The 18,821-nt window shown below is 36.9% G+C and overlaps 2 protein-coding genes across 8 annotated transcripts in view; both read left to right on the top strand.

The window, feature by feature from the left end:
- Positions 1-6,367, top strand: part of LOC107693731 (zinc finger protein 414-like) — a 30,549-nt gene extending 24,182 nt beyond the window's left edge. The window contains exons 2-8 of the mRNA XM_016493232.1: positions 957-1,068; positions 1,411-1,474; positions 1,577-1,693; positions 1,861-1,966; positions 2,422-2,963; positions 4,677-4,829; positions 5,911-6,367. Coding sequence (XP_016348718.1) covers positions 1,468-1,474; positions 1,577-1,693; positions 1,861-1,966; positions 2,422-2,963; positions 4,677-4,829; positions 5,911-5,987 — 1,002 coding nt within the window. The 5' untranslated portion in view covers positions 957-1,068; positions 1,411-1,467 and the 3' untranslated portion in view covers positions 5,988-6,367. The remainder of the gene's footprint in view (positions 1-956; positions 1,069-1,410; positions 1,475-1,576; positions 1,694-1,860; positions 1,967-2,421; positions 2,964-4,676; positions 4,830-5,910) is intronic.
- A 517-nt stretch (positions 6,368-6,884) lies between these two features.
- LOC107693728 (protein ENL-like) lies at positions 6,885-17,566 on the top strand. Of its 7 annotated transcripts, XM_016493226.1 has the most exons (12): positions 6,885-6,992; positions 8,269-8,449; positions 9,965-10,047; positions 10,648-10,791; positions 10,899-11,024; positions 12,385-12,993; positions 13,076-13,154; positions 13,235-13,343; positions 13,525-13,624; positions 14,450-14,524; positions 14,621-14,692; positions 15,675-17,566. In XM_016493226.1, the coding sequence occupies exons 1-12, from the start codon at positions 6,981-6,983 to the stop codon at positions 15,801-15,803; spliced, it is 1,719 nt and encodes a 572-aa protein (XP_016348712.1). In that variant the 5' UTR covers positions 6,885-6,980; the 3' UTR covers positions 15,804-17,566. The 7 variants fall into 7 exon arrangements, with proteins under 7 accessions (XP_016348712.1, XP_016348711.1, XP_016348709.1 ...); XM_016493225.1 differs by lacking the exon at positions 6,885-6,992 and having other exon boundaries at positions 8,169-8,449; positions 13,079-13,154; positions 14,450-14,515; XM_016493223.1 differs by lacking the exon at positions 6,885-6,992 and having other exon boundaries at positions 8,170-8,449; positions 13,079-13,154.
- The last annotated feature ends 1,255 nt before the right edge of the window (positions 17,567-18,821 follow it).

Here is an 18,821-nt window from a genome sequence, read left to right as displayed (position 1 = left end):
TTAAAATGAACACACTTTGTTTAGGAAACATGTTTTGTCAATATTGTTGGGAACAGCTAGGGGTTTCAAACTGTGTTCAAGTCATAAGTTTAACATCTAAGTATCTAAACTTAATCGTTCAGTTTTTTAAAAGCATTTTTTATTGTTAGATTATTTTAATATAACAATTATATTATAATTATAATAATTAGAACCACGTCTGTAGTGAGCAGGCAGACTATGTGGCTCACTGCAGCCATCTACTGGTCTTTATATTTACTATGCATTAATTAATTTAGTTAATGTAGTACCCAGTTGTGTACAGCATTCGAGTCAATTTCTGCTACCTGGCTGGCTGCCAACTCTCAGGCGTTCTCTCTTTCTAGACTACATATAATTCATTCAGATTTTGCATCCTGTTCACTCATATGCAAGTGGGATTCAGTTTCGAAACTGCAGTGATAACCGTAGCAATGAACAGGATAAAATATAATTTATCAAACCAGATGTGCAATAAGCAATGTAAATGCAGACTAAACGAGTAACGTTAATAGAAAAGTTTGTTAATTTTCTTAAAACATTTTTCCCACGGCTGCAACTATTTTTTAAACATAATTTTATAATAAAAACAGTATCATGACATTAACTACTACACGTCCAAACATGTAGGCCTATATAGCTGAGGTAAATTTCAGTTAAAAAATAAATAAATAAATTTGATCACAAGCACAAGGTTAAACAACATAAAAACTTAAAAGATGCCATGTCTATAGGCTGTGTGGATAACAAATGACAAAAAACTCTCTTACTAAAATAAAACAAAAGATTTCCTAATCAGCAACTGTGTGCTGCGTAGAATTTAGATAAATGCAAATTCAATCATCTTCTATGTTGTCATCAGTCAACAAACAACAAGACGAACTGAAAACGGGAACGTATATTCTCGCGATATTTAATGACGAACGTAACGCACGTAGACAGGGTGGAAATACACGGTGTAGCTAGATAACCGCTTTCATTTTAATTAATGTCTGTGTTTAAAAAGAAGCTTTGAAAACTTTGCAAAATCCATTCAAAGTAAGTGTCATAGTAAGTGCACTATAAATAATTGCTCATGAACACATATAGCGATGTTTTGTTTTGGTCTGCTAGCTCGTGCGTCTGCGGACGTCCCTGATTGTTTACGTTACGTTGGTGAGATGTTCTGTTAGTTTTATCAGTAAAGCCAATGGATTGCTTTTTGTTTAAACACTATTGATCATGTGCATATTATTCTACTAATTGCTTTTACGTCTACTGTGTTGTTCCTCTTTGCACACCCACATTAGAATTTACTACGTGCCATTCACTGAAAGTGTGTATGAGCAATACTGAACTATATCATATTTTGTCACATTTATGTTGTCTAAATTAGGGCAATTGTTATCCTAGGTTGCAGGTCTGGCTGGAACAGGAACCATCCCACTACCTCAATTACAAGCAATCACCATGGAGGGTAACTTATGCCATTATCAGTACTATACTTTAAATTGCTGGTTTCATGTTCATGCATATTAAAGCCCAGTATAAGTAGAACTAGTATGCAATGTTCCACCAGGATGTCAAATGTCCTGCTCGTTTTTTGGGTGCAAGAGGACCTACAATAGTCCTGAAGCACTGAATAGTCATCTTCAGGACCATCAAAAGAACACTGCTTCTTCTCTGTCTCTTCCAGGTATAACATCAACATGCCATTTTTTGGTTTGTTTTTTTACTAGTTATCTATATTCATAATATCGATGAATGAAATGCTGTTTGCAAACATTTAATCAATTAATTCATAATCGTAAACGGTGTCACATCAGCAATTTGGTGTCTAATGCACTGTCCTTTATTCTTTAGGGAAAACCTTCCTATGCTCTCATATAGGATGTGATGGTTCATTCAACAACATGCAGCAGTTAATGGAACATATGAGGCACCACCACAAGCCAAATTGTTTTTTCCTGTGAGTTCTTGCAGAACTCTGCTTTTAGGTTTCTTTCTTAATAAGGTTATTTAATTTTACTCTTTCTTGCCAGTCCATAATTTCTCATAGAGGTGCTCATATTTGAATGTCTCAATGAAAAGGGACTTAACGCCACCAAAGAAAAGTCTGTTGTTACACTGGCAGATCAAGTTCTGATGTTTTTTTTTTTTTTTTTAAATATGAGGTCAAACAAACAAACAAAAAAAAGATGCAATGACGTAGTTAAAATATCCGGTAGTATGAGTTTTCGTAAATACTACCATGTATTGTGTACGTTTTTTGACAGAAAATGTTTCATTCAGTTGTTGCTGGATTTTTTTATTTTTTTATTTGAGGGTAAATACTTTTTTTTTTTTACTTTTCTAGCACTTATGTTCTGCTCTGTTTGTTTCAGCTTTATGCTTCTTCATTATCGTCATTTTCATGTCCTTCAGGTGCGAGAGCTGCAGGGCCAAACTGCGTTCTTACCGCACTCTTCTCAAACACCTGCAGACCTGTGCTAAAGTTGCTAAGAACAAGGCTGCAAAAATAGAGACTGGAATGGCACCTGACGCAGATCCCACCAATGTTCTGCCCGCTTCCGCTGACATGGAATCATCTGGACCACTCTTAGCCCCAAATGCACCTGAGGAGATGGAGTCTATGCCTTCTTTGCCCACAAATCCAACACTGGCAAGCATGCCAGTAACCCAGCGGCTCCCAGAAAACAACGCATTCGCTAACCCCATACCTGCAGGGCCTGTAACTGTGCCCCTTGCCACTCTAAATCCTGCCTCAATCCAAAATGTTCTTTGCCAACCAGAATCTCCCTACAGCTCCTTTCCACCTACTCTGTCTCCTGTTAACCCAGTCTTCCAGGCAGATCCGGGCCTACAGCAGCAGCAGAGGTCTCCTAGGTCTGGTCCTCCCAGTCTGGCCGCTTCACCGCCCCTGCCGTCACCACCAGGATCAAACGCAGTCTGGAGGAAGAACCAAGGTGAATGGATCTCATAAAGCTTTCCTCTGTGAGTGAGGAAAGCCAACTTAAAACAAGTGTCATTGCTCACAATGGGTCTCATTCACTAACTGTGTGTACACATGAATTTGGGCATGAAATCTGATCATGATTCATACAATAAAGTATTAAAACATTCTAAATGAATGGACAAATGTCAGTATAAAAATGCAGAACATGTTAATATGACATTGATTAAATAGATACAGTACTTGTCAAAAGTTTGGAATAATTAAAAAGAAAAATAAGAACTTTGGCTTTGTTAATGTTCTCCAAGGCTGCTTTTATTTGATAAAAAATACAGTAAAAAAACATCAAAAATACAATAAAACTTTGAAAATATAATTAAATATTACAGGTTTTTTATTTTTAGCATTCATAATAATCCATGTTGGAAATCAGCATATTAGAATGATTTCTGAAGGATCATGTGACACTGAAGACTGGAGTAATGGCTGCTGAAAATTCAGCTTTACTATCACAGGAATAAATGACATTTAAAATATATTATATTCAAATGGAAAATAGGTATTTTAAATTGTAATGATATTTCAAAATATTACTGTTTTTACTCTATTTTTGATTTTAAAATGCAGTCTTGGTGAGCATAAGAGATTTTTGTAATGGACAATTATTATTCCAAACTTAATTTTTCCAAATGACGAACTTCAGACATGCTTTCAGTCATTTAGAATAATCCAAATTCACTCAACAAAGTTAAGAACAAATTCATGTGCGTATGCACTTGTTGTGAACTAGGCAGACATTTTTCATGAGGAGTTCTGTCTACATAAATACAGATCCACACAATTATTATTGAATGAGACCCATTGTTCCTTAAATCATCCTACATTTTAGACCCTGTTCACCTGTGTATTTTCCAGTTTGCTCAACTGATCTCACCTGCTTATCAACAGGTGTGAGTCCTAATGAAAGGGAATTTGTAAATCACTTGGGGGGGGAAATGCTAAGACTTGGCCATGGCCTCTTTGAGTGAACTGTGTTTTGTCGTGTTGCACTGTCCTGCCAGACCCGCCCGGGCCCCTTTTGCACAGATGGAACTCTCCGAGCAGTCAGAGTTTAAATAGAGATGAAGTCCAGGTGAGGCACAGAGAATCCACACACACATTGCTTGAGGGAACAATCAGATCTTCCCTCAAATGCTAATCCTCCTCCCCTTCCCCTGCTCTAACCGGGCTCAGTGTTTCCCTGGGTGTGCCATCTAGCTGTATGACTCAGTCCACTCTCATTCGATCCTAAACACATATGTCCCGGTGCTTCACTAACATGCAATAAAACATCAGAGAGTGTGCTTTCAGGGCCAGTGTTCCTTGACTTCAATTTTCCCCTTCCCATTAGCATTTTGCAAAAATCAGGTGGTCATTTCTGGCAAGAGATGGTGCTGTATCATAATAATTGACCATGTGTGAAGAAGTTGACAACGCTTGCTAATTCCAACACCTTTGTGCCCATGTTCATCTGTCTAAACTGGGTTTAATGATGGTTTTAATTGTGTTGCTCTTGTTTGTATGAGGCGATGATCACTGGTTTCTTTTTCCAGCTCAATCTGGTACTTTTACTGGTGAAGGTTTTTTTCTGTCTGTACAAACATTCTCAGTGCACGTATAACCATGAGTATAATAGTCTTTGAGTTCATTTTGATTTTAATGACTCCCCATTAATTAAATCTGTCAGGTCAGTCCTTCAACTGCCGCATCCTGTGGGAGCACACAAGAGGTCGGTACAGTTGCCTACAGTGCGGCCACTGCACCCCAGACCGGGGGGAGATGACCGCTCATATTGAGGGCCAACACAAGAACCCAGGGGGCAAAGTGAACACTGATCATGGTATGACTTCTGTACTTCATTTGAATTGCAGTGCACTTTTTATTTTATTTTATTGGGTTGCAGGGATAGCCCAAAAATGAAAATTCTCTCTATCATTCACTCATTTATGATTGCTCCAAACCTGTATGAATTTCTTTCTTCTGCCGAACACAAGAGATATTTTGAAGAATGGGGGTACTGATTGCTACAGTATGGAAAAAATGCTATGGCAGTCAATGGCTACCATCAACTGTTTGGTTGAATTTAAATTTTTGGGTGAACTATCCCTTTAAGGCTGGAATACACTACGTGACATTTGCATAGATTTTTGCCCCAATTTCCAGTCTATATGAGTCAATGTTAGTTGCCAGAAGTCAGAGTCAGTCTGCAGGTTTTTGTTTGTCAGAGTTCACAGATTTCACAGAATACACAGTGTATGATGAATCTATCTAGTCAGTGGATATCAAACGTATTTTCATACAATTTTAGAACACATATGGTGTTCATTTGTCATGTGTCTAGGGTTAGGGGCAAATGTTTCTGCATGGGTTTTTTGTTTTTGGAAGGATTTGAATATTGAATATCCTCAGTTGTTTAGTGTACAATGTCCAGTTTTGTGCTGTAACCATTTACAAAGTTGGCAAATGCATGATGACTAGTGTTTTAAAATATGTTCCAATATTAAAAATCGTGATGTGTATTTCAGTCTTGAAGGAATGGGGATTGTGCACATGAGAAAATCCTAGTAAAGGCTGGAATACATTGTAAAAAAAAAAGAACACATTGTTTTCATATCATGTGTCTCCTAATAACAAGGCACATGTTCCTGTGTGAGTTTGTTGTGTTTGAAGCAGCTTTTGTGTGTGTGTGTGTGTGTGTGTGTGTGTGTGTGTGTGTGTGTGTGTGTGTGTGTGTGAGTGAGTGATCCTTAGTCGTTTAGTGTATGGTGCCCAGTTTTTCTCTGTAACCATTTACAAAGTCAGCAAGAGTATAATGCCTAATGTTTTAAAAGCTCTTTAGATTTGAAAAGACCTTTTGAAAGTATGTATGTACAATATAGGGATGTTATCTCACCTGACTGAACCTTCTGTGTATTTTACAGATACAGAGATTGCCACCGCATCTTTACTGGCTAAGACTTCACTAAACTCTGAGAACTCAACTTATACACAGCTCTAACATGAAATGAGATGCTAAACCTGTTGATTGACAAATAATTTTGGTAGTAGCATTTTATACAGAGGGAGATACTCAATTTTCATTTCACCGACAGTGTGGACTTCAAGCATCTGTGGTCTGGATCTGTCAATATCACTATTCAAACACATGAAGAGCTGCATGCCTTATCTTCAGTAAGCATTTATGAGTCATCTAGACTAAGAAAATATCTTGTTAGGTTTCATTCAATAATTTGGAATGGCATATAAATAAACTCAGTAATGTTGTAATATTATGTCACCTGCATTTTTATTTTTCCTTTTTACAATAGGAAGTATCTGCAATAGAGAACAGCAATTGTGTTAAAAATGAATGTGTCAAGAGTTAAAAACATAAAATTATGCCAAATGTTCAGTTTATTCAAGAATAAATAAATGTATTCTTAATTAAAAAAATTAAAAAGAATAAATTTTGTTTCTAGACCAGTTGTTTCTGTACTGTTCACTACCTGCAAATAAAACCTGTCTAGAAATTTTAATTTAGTTTAAATTGTGATGCGAGTCAGTTTCTCATCTTATTGTGAAATCTACATTAATGTCTGTGGAGGAATGCGTGTTTTTAAAGTATTTGATGTTTATAAATTGTATAGGTTCATTTCATTTTATATATATATATATATTAGTAATTAAATTGATATAAATAGAAATACTTTAAGAACCGCACGAAAGAAAGTGACTGAAAAACTTCCGTAAAATACAGTAATAGGTGGAGCAACTTTAAGTATTTGCATAGTGTATAAGCGCAATTTTAAAAAGTATCTGAAAGATGTGGAAGGGACACAGAGGTAGATGAGAGCCATTCCGCTTTTATTTTAAAAACTCAGTGTCGCGGCCATTTGTTCAAACTGTTCAGTTTCTCCCTTCACACACCATCAGATGTGTAACAGCGAGGATGCACTTTCAATCTACTTCAACGCTTTTGTAAATAGACTAAACAACCGGAACATAGGGAACAATGGAGAACATGGTAATAAGACTTTACTGACACTGCCAGACAGCCAATAGTGAGGAATAGGCATGGTTTTTATCATAAAAACATTTATACTGAAAGACGAGGCCAACGTTTCTGTGAAGATGGTTAGGATGCTAACTTAGCCGGCTAATCCTTACGAGGCTTAAAGCAGGAAACCCGCGGAATTACATTAGTGTTTTATGTAAATTTATGTCGTGACGAAGATATGCTTATAGAAACCAAAATGTCCTTTTCTAAACCTCAGCATTTGGCTTATAGGACCTATGGACTCTTGAGTTCCAGGCAGCACTCACTAGCTGTCCAGTTAGCCTGGACCTGTCTCAAAACCTAATGAACTGCCTTCATAGACAGCATTTTGGGCGCCCTAGGAGCGCGCGAACGTTCGAACTCTTCCACGATCAAAACATGCTGTCTAGATAGGGTGCTCACTTAGGATTTGAGACAGTCACCAGGAGAAAATTCTTCCATTTCAAGGTTGGACGCATGAGTAATGTTGGCTTGTATATTAAAAGCAAGGCTTAGATTATAAATATTGAGTGATGGAATATTAAATCAGCTGTGTGCATCTTTAAACGATTAAAGAAAAGTCAAACAGCTGTTTTTTGACATGGAACTAGGAAGTGTGAAATGAAATTCTGCAATGTCTTTGAAGTTTAAGTAACTACATGCATATAAATGATCACAATTAATTAATTAAACAACATCTGACACATTTTAATAGAATCTGTCTGTCTGATAGACTTTGAAACATCAAGCTTTGAAATCTACTTGCCAGGCTTTCTCAAGCCAACATCAATCATGAATTGACAAACTTTTTATCTAGTTATTTTTGACATGCACTGCTTGTGTAGTTTTGTGTTATGCAGTCACTGTAAAAATGTTTTAGGCACAGATAGGATATGAACTCAGTCAACTCTGGCAAAGAATTTATTAACCATTGAGCTAACGCATACAAGCCTATCAGTCATTTTGTTTCCATACTAAGAAAAGCTGTAAACAGTAAACCATCACGCGCATGTAGAATGTCACAGAACTGTGAATTTCCGTCTCTAGCTGTCAGAGAGCAAAAGCTGGTTGATTTCTCACAGATATAAATAGCAGATATAACAGTGGTGTTGAGAAGCTGGCCTTTAGTCTCTGAGTTATACATGTCACTCACTGATGAAGTATTGTAATCTTTTTTTTCCAATTTCTACTGTACTACTGTTGTAGGACTCATGTTCAGAATAGAGAAGACTGACAGATGACTGCTGCTTTCCTCTTATTTCAGTGCACTGTGCAGGTGAAACTGGAGCTGGGACACAGAGCCCAGTTAAGGAAGAAAGTCACTACCGAGGGCTTCACACATGACTGGATGGTGTTTGTTCGGGGCCCAGAGGCGTCTGACATCCAGCACTTTGTGGAGAGAGTTGTCTTCCACCTTCACGACAGCTTCCCAAAACCCAAGAGAGGCAGGTTTTAATTTGAGTCAATGTCGTAACACTGTGGCTTTATACAGTACTCACAGCCATGTAGGTTAAAGTCCCTTTCAATCAGGATTAAAGAAACCATTTGTGTGGATGCCCATTTTCTTCTGTCGAGTTATCATGATTTATCTTGCCCGTTTACCTCATGCTGTTGCCCAAACTAATATACTTTGTGTAGTTCCAGCATATGACTATATATCTGTCTCTATTATAGATCAGTGATTTAGAGCTAAATTAAAGATGAATGTTTTTGAATTGCATATAAAATGTCCATCTATTTGGAGTACAGTTTTAACGTAAGACTTAAGTTTAATGTGATGTATATTTGTCAGTCATACATAAATTAAAGCAGGTCTATTCTGACTATTAACTATTTGCATCTATTTTATTTTATTTAAATAATAATATTTTCAAAATGCATTTATTCAAATTGCTTAGAATTAGAATAAATCTGTTTATTGTGACAACAATTACATTTATTGCGTTAAAAAAGTATGAATGTGGTTAAAATATGGCTAGCTGTTGAACAACCAGTATTTAGATCAAATGAATGAGATTGAAACATGACTGACTGATTGATAAATATAATCATATATAAATATATAAACCTGGTTATTTTGTTTTTAAAACACATTCAGTTCATTAGTATTATATATTAGAAATCATACCCGTTTAATTTTTGTTAGTCTGTCATCATTTATTCAGCCTTGTGTCATTCCAAACCCAGACTTCGGTTAATAATTAAGATAATTTTAATGCAGCCTGAGAGGTTTCTGTCCCTCTATTGAAAGTCCATGTAACCAAAACTTAAAATATCAAAAAAGGTTATAAAGGCATAATAAAATTAATACAAATGAATTGAGTCATTTAATTCAAGCCTTGTAAAGAGATATGATTGTTTTACATGATGATCAGAATTAATTTAGGCTTTTATTTACATCTAAACAATGGTGAAATTCCTTCCGTTTCTTTTAAGTATGTTTCACAAATAAATGTTCAGCTTTTAAACAAATTTTTGTATCATATCTGTGATTTGTTCATTTGCCACAAAGTAAAAAACCTGGATTAACATCATTTAAGTATGATTTCTTGATTTTTTTCCAGGTGTTGTATATGAAGGTGAAGTGTGTAATTTTTTAATGTTACTTTCTCCTATCCCAGTTAAATGTGCAGAGACAACTATAAGTAAGCCATTTGTAGTTTGACTTCCCAAAACGTGTAAACACTGTGTCTCTGGAGTGCTTTCAAAGTATCTCCCTGTTTGTTTGAGTGGTCTGATATGCCAAACTCTGGCTAAAGCAATGGTGTGATTTGGGGGAGTGTTGCGGAAACCTGTTCGGAAAAAATTGTTATTTTTGCAATTCCATTGTGTCAGTAGTGGCAAAGAAATAGCACACTTCACCATATTGTAGTATGTACATGTACATAGTGCATTCTAGTTTCATATTTCTCTTTCAGTGTAGACTGTTAATGTTTAGCAATACATTTTTCTTGTTTCAGTTTGTAAAGAACCCCCATATAAAGTGGAAGAGTCAGGCTATGCTGGTTTTCTCATGCCTATTGAGGTCTATTTCAAAAACAAGGTGAGCACATCCCATACCTACAGCAATATCTGCATTTTTTTTGTCTTCTTTGTGAAGAACCGGTATGTAAGAAAAGTTCAGCACAGTGTTACGCTCAGTCTTTTTAGATGTGTGCGGCTGTGTTATTTTGCCAGTATTGGAAAAATGTTGTGATGAGGAGTTTTGCAATTCAGTAAAGGTAAAGGTCACCCAACTAGGTGAACTCAGTATTTGCAATGGGAGCTAACAGATTTTACAGACACGCTAACAGAGAATTGACATGAGGCTATTGAACTACAGAGAACTTGGAGGGGGTATTAATGGTAAGAATATGTGAATTTGAAGACTTGCTTCCGTTTCATATCATTATCATTTTGCATATTTACTTTTCCAGAATACGTAGTGGAATATTTATGGGGTTTTTCCATTTTCTGTCTCGTTCCCTGAAACGTTATCTACCAAAGACTTTACTTTGACCTAACTTGACTGTAAATATTTCACACACTGCTAGTCTGAGGTTCAGGTTTGATACTGACGTTCATACTTTTCTCAACACAATTTCTTTATTAAATATTTGTTTTTATCTCTAAAGCCTGAACATGCTTGACCCTTCTATCACAGGAGGAGCCTAAAAAGGTGTGCTTTAATTATGACCTTTTCTTGAACCTGGAGGGCAACCCACCTGTCAACCACCTGCGCTGTGAGAAGCTCACATTTAACAACCCCACACACGAGTTTCGACGCAAGCTGGTCAAGGCCGGTGGGGTGAGTGCGTGGGACTGTTTGTCTTTGCTTTTTCTGTACATCTATAATCAGCTCTTTTCAACCGATTCTCACTCTCTCTTACTGTTGGCATGTTATTCTTGTCCCAGGCTGTAGTTATTCCTGAGGGAGCGGAGATGATGCCAAGACCCAGTCCAGATTATCCAATGCTGCCTACTATTCCACTCTCTGCCTTCTCAGACCCCAAGAAGATCAAGTCCTCTCATGCAGTAAAGGTTAGTAATAAAGTCATTCATTGGTCATTAAGTTATTTAAATTATTCAAAATTAATTTATTTAAAAAAAAAAAAAGTTGAAGTGTTTAAGAATATCCTGTATGTTTTTGCTAGTGTATGTTGTTCCAAAGCTATATGACTTCCCTTTATATTTGAAACACAAATGAATATATTTTTTAATGAAACCTGAGAGATCTATGACTTTCCATTAAAAGGCAGTGAAAAAGCTAAAAAAGTTAATGAAGAGATCATTAAACTAATCCAGATGAATCAAGCAGTTTAATGATAGTCTTCTGTAGAGATACAATCGCTTTATATGATGATCAGATTTTTAATTACATATTAACATTGATCAGCGCACATACATAGAGCACATCAAATATGCTTGCTTGACGTGTAAAACCAAAGAGGTTTGTTTGGAGTATCACGCAAACACATTTGAACAAGAGGCTGCAACATTCTGACTCGCTTCTGCTAAAAATAGGTTATATTTCTTCCCACTTCCACTTTTATGTTTTGTCCCACTCGTGCCTTCAAAATCCCGTAGTTAGATTTTTACGTTATGCAGATTTTTCAGTCCCTTTCCAATATGATTCTGTCCCACTCCAGTGTCATAGGCTATATTTTCCAATTCCCACACACATGAAAAAAGCAGAAAAAAGGAAGGTGCTTTCCCTTGCTGTCACATACAAAAGAAAAACATAGAGAATATCCAAACCTGTGGCAGTAAACTGTTTTTTTTTTTTACACAGTAGACAAATAACATTATGTACCTTAAAACATGAAATTAATTTGAGTAACCTTTCATTTATTTTTGGATAGTTATATTTTGCGGGAGTCTTGAGAGTCATTTTCTGTCTCCCGCTTCCCGCACACACATCAATATCTTCCCTCCCGCACCCATACTCAGCAATTCAAAAATTGTCCTGTGCCGCATCGGGTCGCAAAAAATGCAGACTTCTAATTTGAGCTTCAGTTAACCAATATCTTATAATTAAACCATTAAATTCATATGTATTACTTTTACAGTGTCTTTACGAAATTTTTGAAGCGTCAAAGTTTTGGTGGGACTTTCAATGGAGGGACATAAATCTCTCAGGTTTTGTTAAAAATATCTTCATTTGTGTTTCGGAAGTTTAAAGGGTTAGTTCACCCAAAAATGAAAATTAAGAGTGCCCATATTAAAACCCTTTAATGGGATTGGAATGACATGAAAGTGAATAAATGGTGACAGAATTTTCAATTTTGGGTGTGAACTATCACTTGAAGTTTCAGTGAACAAGCTCATTTATTCTGGGTGGATATGTGGTTGCTTCTGAGTATGTACTGAATGATTAGTCACTTCAAAACTTTTACTGTAGGAGTCAAGTAAAGATGGAGGAAGTGGGAGCAGCAAAGCCCTCAAAGCCCATAAGGCAACCAAAGAGCACCGAGAGCGCACACGAAAGGATTCAGAGAGCAAGGCCACATCCAGAGAGAGCGACCGCGAGAGTGGCAAGTCCTCACGAGACCAATCGTCATCCTCTTTTTCAAAGAAAGCCCTAGACGGAAGAGGAAAAGATGAGGGGAAAACTGTGCCTAAAGCAGCCTTCAAAGAGCCCAAACTCACAGTCAGAGAGTCCAAGATGGATGGCATGTCTCCAAAAGGTGGAGGAGCAGTGACGGGCGGAGGGGGACAGCTGGACGCTCGTGCCCCGAGCAAGAGGCCCTCGTCCGCCACCGAGTCTCCAAAGCTGAGTACCAAGAAACAGAAGAGGATGGGCTCTGAGGGCATGAAGGGGCCTGTGAGTGGAAGCTACAGCAGCAGCTCTCCCCGCATTACCTCAACAACACCCTCCACATACCCCGAGAAGAAAACCCCTAAAGATAAAGGCCACTGGGCAAAGATGAAACCAGAGGTGCAGGAAGTGAAAAGGCAACCAGAATCCGACGAATCCAACTCTGAGGATGAAGCCTCTACCAAATCAGAGGTACGTTTTGGTTTTTCCATCAGCAGAACATGGATTTGAATGTATTTGAATGTAGTGAAGCTCAAGGATGTTGTTTATTTAGCAGTCGGCTCAATCCAGTCCATCTAGTTCCAGCTCCAGCTCTGATTCTGATTTTGAGCCGTCGCAGAAGCAAGGCCAAGGTACGGAGTTTAATCATGAATTGCATGATCAGGAGTGTGTCACCTCATTGAGTTTGGTTGAACGTGATGATTGTGTCCAGGGCCGCTCCGTTCTATGGTAGAGGATATGCGCTCTGAAGGCTCTGATGATGACAGCATCTCTGAGGTTGAGACGCTCATGAAGGCGACTCCACCTAACCAGAACTTTCGGTCTGTGCCAAGGACTTTGTATTTGATCTAATTTGGTCGTGTTTGAATTTCAGTTCAATTTTATTAAAAAGAAGACATAAAAAAATCAAAAGCAAATGTCCACACATTAATATTACCATAGTCATGGTGCACACTGTATTTAATTTATATTCCTTTCATAAGTTCGTTTTTCTGTTTTCAGTTTAAGCATGGACAGTGAGAGTGATGGTAATGAGGAGTCCCGTCCTCCCAGCCAGGAAGCCCCCTCACCTCTACCCAAACTCAGCTCAGCAAACCTCAAGGTAAGATTTGCATGGCATTGCAATTGAAACTTTGGACTGGTTTATGCACTGAATATAAATTGGTGCAGGATTTACTTTGAAACAATTTTCACTCAGAAATTGCTATTAAATTTCACAAATAATTACAAAGAAATGTCAAGTAACGTACCTAATTGAACATGAAATCTAAAGACTGAAATAGTATTTTTGTGTAAAATATGCTCTAATAATCTGTTTTATTTACAACCTAGAAAAATCATTTTTACAGTGAATCTGGTTTACAGTCAAACCAAAATTTATTCAGACACCTTCAACATTTCTCACATTATCACAGTTTATTCGCTATAGTTTAGAAAATGGTAATAAAATATGGCAAGAACTCAGAGTTAAACTGTGTCAGAACAAATTCAGCTTGATAATGTCAGATAACTTTGATAGAAAGGTATGTAATGAATTAGGTTGAATAGCTGTCAGCTGACTTAAATTTAAGCATACAATTAGATAATACCATTTTAGGTCAACCAGTTACCAAGCAATGCTTAATTTGGTTCAGTCTGTGGTGTAAAACGAGTCACATTAGTAATTAAAGAAAAACACTTGGTCAGGTCAAAGTGTCTGAATAATTTGTGTCCCAAATTTTTATCCATTTTACTAGTTGTCCACTGTATGAAGAATTTGTGGGTATAATATGTCACAGTTTACTTTATTTTGCTATCCTCACTTACATAAATTAACTATAGTGTCCTGTACCCACTAGTAAAAAGGTATCAAAAACTATATCTGGTGTCTAAATTATTTTTGGTTTGACTGTATATTTGAATTTGATTTAAAAAATCGTTTTGTCAGATGTTAGGAAATAAGAGCCCAGATTCTTGCACCCACGAGAAAATGCTCAAGAGGGGATACGACAAGGTAGGAAGGGTAAATAACTGATTCATACTCCTCAGTGGCTGAAATACAGATTTTTATCGCACATAAAACTACAATGAAGCTTTTAAATGATTGATCTGATTACAGGCTTATACAGAGGAGCTTGTGGACCTCCATCGCAGGCTGATGGCTTTGAGAGAGAGGAACATTTTACAGCAGGTAACAATATTTTTTTTCTTCATTTGGGTGTATTTTAGGTGATCCTTGAGTTAGGGGAATATTTGAAATCAACGCGACATGGTGCTAAAACATAAAACTGCTTACCTCAAGCTCTTATCCCTTCATCTTTCGCAGCTTCCACTTTTTTTCAGCACACATAAAAACTACTGCTAAAGTGTGATTTATCATGCTCTTTTTATTTACCACTAGCGCATTCTTTTTTAGAAACGTGCGTCGTATCGTACGAGACAATAGGTGTCATCATCGTAGTCTACACACACATCGTAGCCAAGTTTATTAGATCCATGTCGCACAGTGTGACATGTAGTGATCTTATAGGATTGCTAAAATCGTGCAGTGTGTTTTGGGCTTTAGTTAATGTTCATTTCAGCATCTACTAATCTAATGCGTTACTAAAATGACAAGTTTTGTTTGTTAACATTAGTTAATGCACTGTGAACTAACATGAACAAACAATGAACGGCTGTATTTGTATTAACTAACAAAGATTAATAAAGAGTGTAATAAATGTAGTGTTCATTGTTCATTCATGTTAATTAATACATTAACTAATGTTAACGAATGACACCTTATTGTAAAGTGTTAGCAAATATCTGTTTTCTATTTTAATATATTTTAAAGTGTAATTCATTCTTTTGATGGCAAAAGCAAAAACTATTACTCAGATCTTCAGTATCACATGATCCTTCAGAAATCATAATATATTTGTGGAAACTGTGGTTTTCATGATTCACTGATGAATAGAAAGTTTAAAATAACAGCATTCATTTGAAATTGACATGTTTTGAAAAAATGTAAATATCTATACTTTTGATCAATTTAATGCATCCTTACATAAGAATTTCTGCTAAGGTCTCATTGTAGAACAGCTGATTTATGTGTCGTTCATGCCACTTTTGTCACCTTTCAGGAGTGATGTTTGCTGTTTTTTGGTTGCCATATATGCATTTGTGTCTTTTAGATTGTGAACCTCATAGAAAAGACTGGCCATTTCAACATCACCAATACAACCTTTGACTTTGACCTGTTCTCCTTGGATGAGTCAACTGTACGTAAACTCCAGAGCTACCTGGAAGCCACATCCACATGACACAAGGAAGCTGCTCGGCCGTGATTTAGTGTGAGAGAGGCCTCCAAACTGACTGGGTGCAGAGGGATAGGTATTGAAAGCAACATATAAATGCACAGGAACAAACAAAAACGAAATGAGAAAACAAAAAAAAATGTATACTGTAATAGAAATAAGCAAACAAAAGGACCAGGGGCGTAAAGGGGCGGTATTCAGGGTTTATCTAATAACAGCACTGCGCATTGCACTAAGAATCAAACTGTTGGCACAATACTGTCCAAAATGGACAAGATCTCGCATAGGCACCGTAGATGAGATAACGTATTATTACAAGTAGGTACATTTCAGACAGGTTTTGCACCAAAGCTATAACACTGGTGGAAAGGATCCTTCGCTCGGGCCTTTATGCAGGGGCGATGACTGAAAGACTGTGTCCCCTCTCTACCCCTTCACTCTTCTGCTCCACGGACGCCAAACCACTCAGCACAGCTTGGTGGCGTGGAAAGAGCCCAACTAGATCAAACCTTATCGGCATACTGGTTTTGTCTGCATAGCTTTGTAGCCCCATGTGTTGGATAAAGTACATACTCTCAAGCTTTGATGATAGATGCTCCCTCGGATCAGCTAAAGGGGAAAAACTATCTGCCTTTGTAGTGCCTTTTTAAAATATCATGTTTTTAATTATAATTGTTTGTGAGTCTCTCATTGGTCTTTGGATGACCAAAAATGATCTGTCAACATTAAAATGCCTGAAATTGACATTCAAAGCCCTTTTAAACACGGTTTAATACCTGTCCGGAGAGAACACGTTATGCATGTGTGATCTGAGAAGGTCTTGTGCATTATTCTATGTTTCTTGATGGTCAGCGACATGAAGTCAATTTGTTACGCATTTGAAGTTCTTTTTGTAGTTTATTTAAGTAACTGTGCACTTTTTCTGGTCACTTCAGTGCTTTGTAATTATCTGATAACTATATTTATGATTATTTTCTTTTTTTTACACATAATATTGACTTGCAAAAATGTACAGATTTTTGTCAATGTTTTTAAATGCATCTATTGAAGTCATATTATTGATTTATTCAATCACATGAGAGAATATGCACACAGATTGAAAGGGGGACGTTTTGGTCTGTATTCCAATGGTGAGATTGGAAAAAGAGTCTTCTGATCACCTGAAGTATTATACAAGTGAAAATGTATTTGTGTCAGATACGTATTGTCTGATTACATTGCTTTTTAAAAAGCATACCTGCTTGACATGTTATTCTTCATTGTCGATTGCCAGTTACCCTTTTTGATTCTCAATAATGTATGGTTATAAAGTAAACAATGTTTTCAGTGAAACGTTTGTGGCAGATGTATGTTACATCATGGGAAAGTTGCAGTGATCTGTGTTTGTGCATGATTGATACGTGAATAATCACTTGCAGGAATATGCATACAACATTCACAACCCTATACATTTATCAGCTATCCTCAGGACTGTCGCAAATACAATAGATGCTCATAATAAAACCAAAACCATAACACTTGAAGCACATGGTGGAAACGTCTAGTAGGTCTTTTCGCTGTGTTTGCTTCTCTACCATAAAAAGTAGCATATCCATATCAAGGGGAATGGGATCATTTACAGTATTTATGTAAATATGTAACAATGTGCATTATATAGGCTATCATATATGGAAAGCTGAAATTGTGGAACCATTAAAGCTCATTCTCCGTTTAGTTTATATCAGTGTGTATTATATATGTGTTTATAAATTGACATTTTATATGATCTTTTTGTGTCATGCCTACAAAATGAATACACCTCATGCTGATTATTTATAACATTTTAAACATGACTGACTCATTGTCCAGCCTGTTGTGAACTTATAATAGCCTAATAGACTTAAGTGTTATAAAGATGTGAATTTTTACTTTTTAATCAATAGTTTGTCCCTTAGATAGTGTCCAGCCAATTTTCAAATTGCAATCGGTTCAAATTTAACAATATAAATTTCATAACTTGTACTTGCACTTTGAAAGGCACCAAATTTGAAATTGGAAGGACCTATATGTATCCCTATACAGACCAATAACATCTAAACCTATGGCGTAAACTGGAGGAGTGTGCAGTAAAATTGTTTAGGGTCTTTATAAGAAGTGTGATGCGATGAAGCTCATGTGTGGATAGGAACATGAGAGACCTATCAGGTTCACTCACTTGGCGAGAGAGCTAGCGCAAAAACTGGCAGCGGCAGGTCGCAGCGCCACTTCCGGTGGCATCCCCAGCTGCCACTAGTCGTTTCTGACAGCTGCCAGAGTTCGTGGCAGCTGCCACGGTCTTTCTCGCCGTTTCTGCTGTTTGTATGGGAAGCCAAACAACCCAAATGTGGGACGAAACAGCGCGGTATTAAAGTGTTCGCGCCGCGCTGACCTGTCATCGGCGCGGCTCAATGGACCGAGCTGCGCGACCGACTAGACAGCGCAGAGAGGACGTGTTTACTAGCGCCACCGAGCTGACGCAGCGCAAACATTACTCTCCGCAGAAGTTCGTGTTTTTTTCCTGCACATAACATAATGAAGAGTTATTACATTTCTTTTGCTTATTATCTTTCATATTACTACATGTAAACAGTAGTGTTAGCTACTTTGAAGCACGTATAGCCTATATTTAGTAGTCACGTTCACAGTAGAAACTTCCATTATCCTCTTAGAATTCAGATATTTAATGGTTTCGTTCATCAAGGCATATTTAAGTAAATTTTACATTTAAGGATATTTGTGTAACTGTAGCATATGATTTATTTTAATATATATATATATATATACACACACACACACACACACACACAGACACACACATATATATATATGGTCACACCTTAGTTTTGGGTCCAATTCTCACTATTGACTTTTGCCTAAATAAACTGTTAATTACTGTTCAGGTATTGGGTAAGATGTAGAATACGGTCACGCATAATAATGCACTAGTATGTGCTTTATGCGTACTAATAAACGGCTAATATAGTAATATGCAAGCAACTAGTTAAT

This window comes from Sinocyclocheilus anshuiensis, unplaced genomic scaffold (assembly GCF_001515605.1).
Source record: "Sinocyclocheilus anshuiensis isolate Anshui unplaced genomic scaffold, SAMN03320099.WGS_v1.1 scaffold1472, whole genome shotgun sequence".
In the NCBI taxonomy this organism is placed as follows: domain Eukaryota; kingdom Metazoa; phylum Chordata; class Actinopteri; order Cypriniformes; family Cyprinidae; genus Sinocyclocheilus; species Sinocyclocheilus anshuiensis.
The sequence above is the reverse complement of the archived record's forward strand: the minus strand, read 5'-3'. Positions and strand labels throughout refer to the sequence as shown.

Excerpts from the sequence above, each read along its gene's own strand:
- LOC107693728 (XM_016493222.1), top strand. The coding sequence starts at position 8,242 with ATGACTGCTGCTTTCCTCTTATTTCAGTGCACTGTGCAGGTGAAACTG. Across the intron at positions 10,792-10,898 it reads AGCTGGTCAAGGCCGGTGGG|GCTGTAGTTATTCCTGAGGG; the intron begins GTGAGTGCGTGG and ends TTCTTGTCCCAG. Across the intron at positions 14,693-15,674 it reads AGAGGAACATTTTACAGCAG|ATTGTGAACCTCATAGAAAA; the intron begins GTAACAATATTT and ends TGTGTCTTTTAG.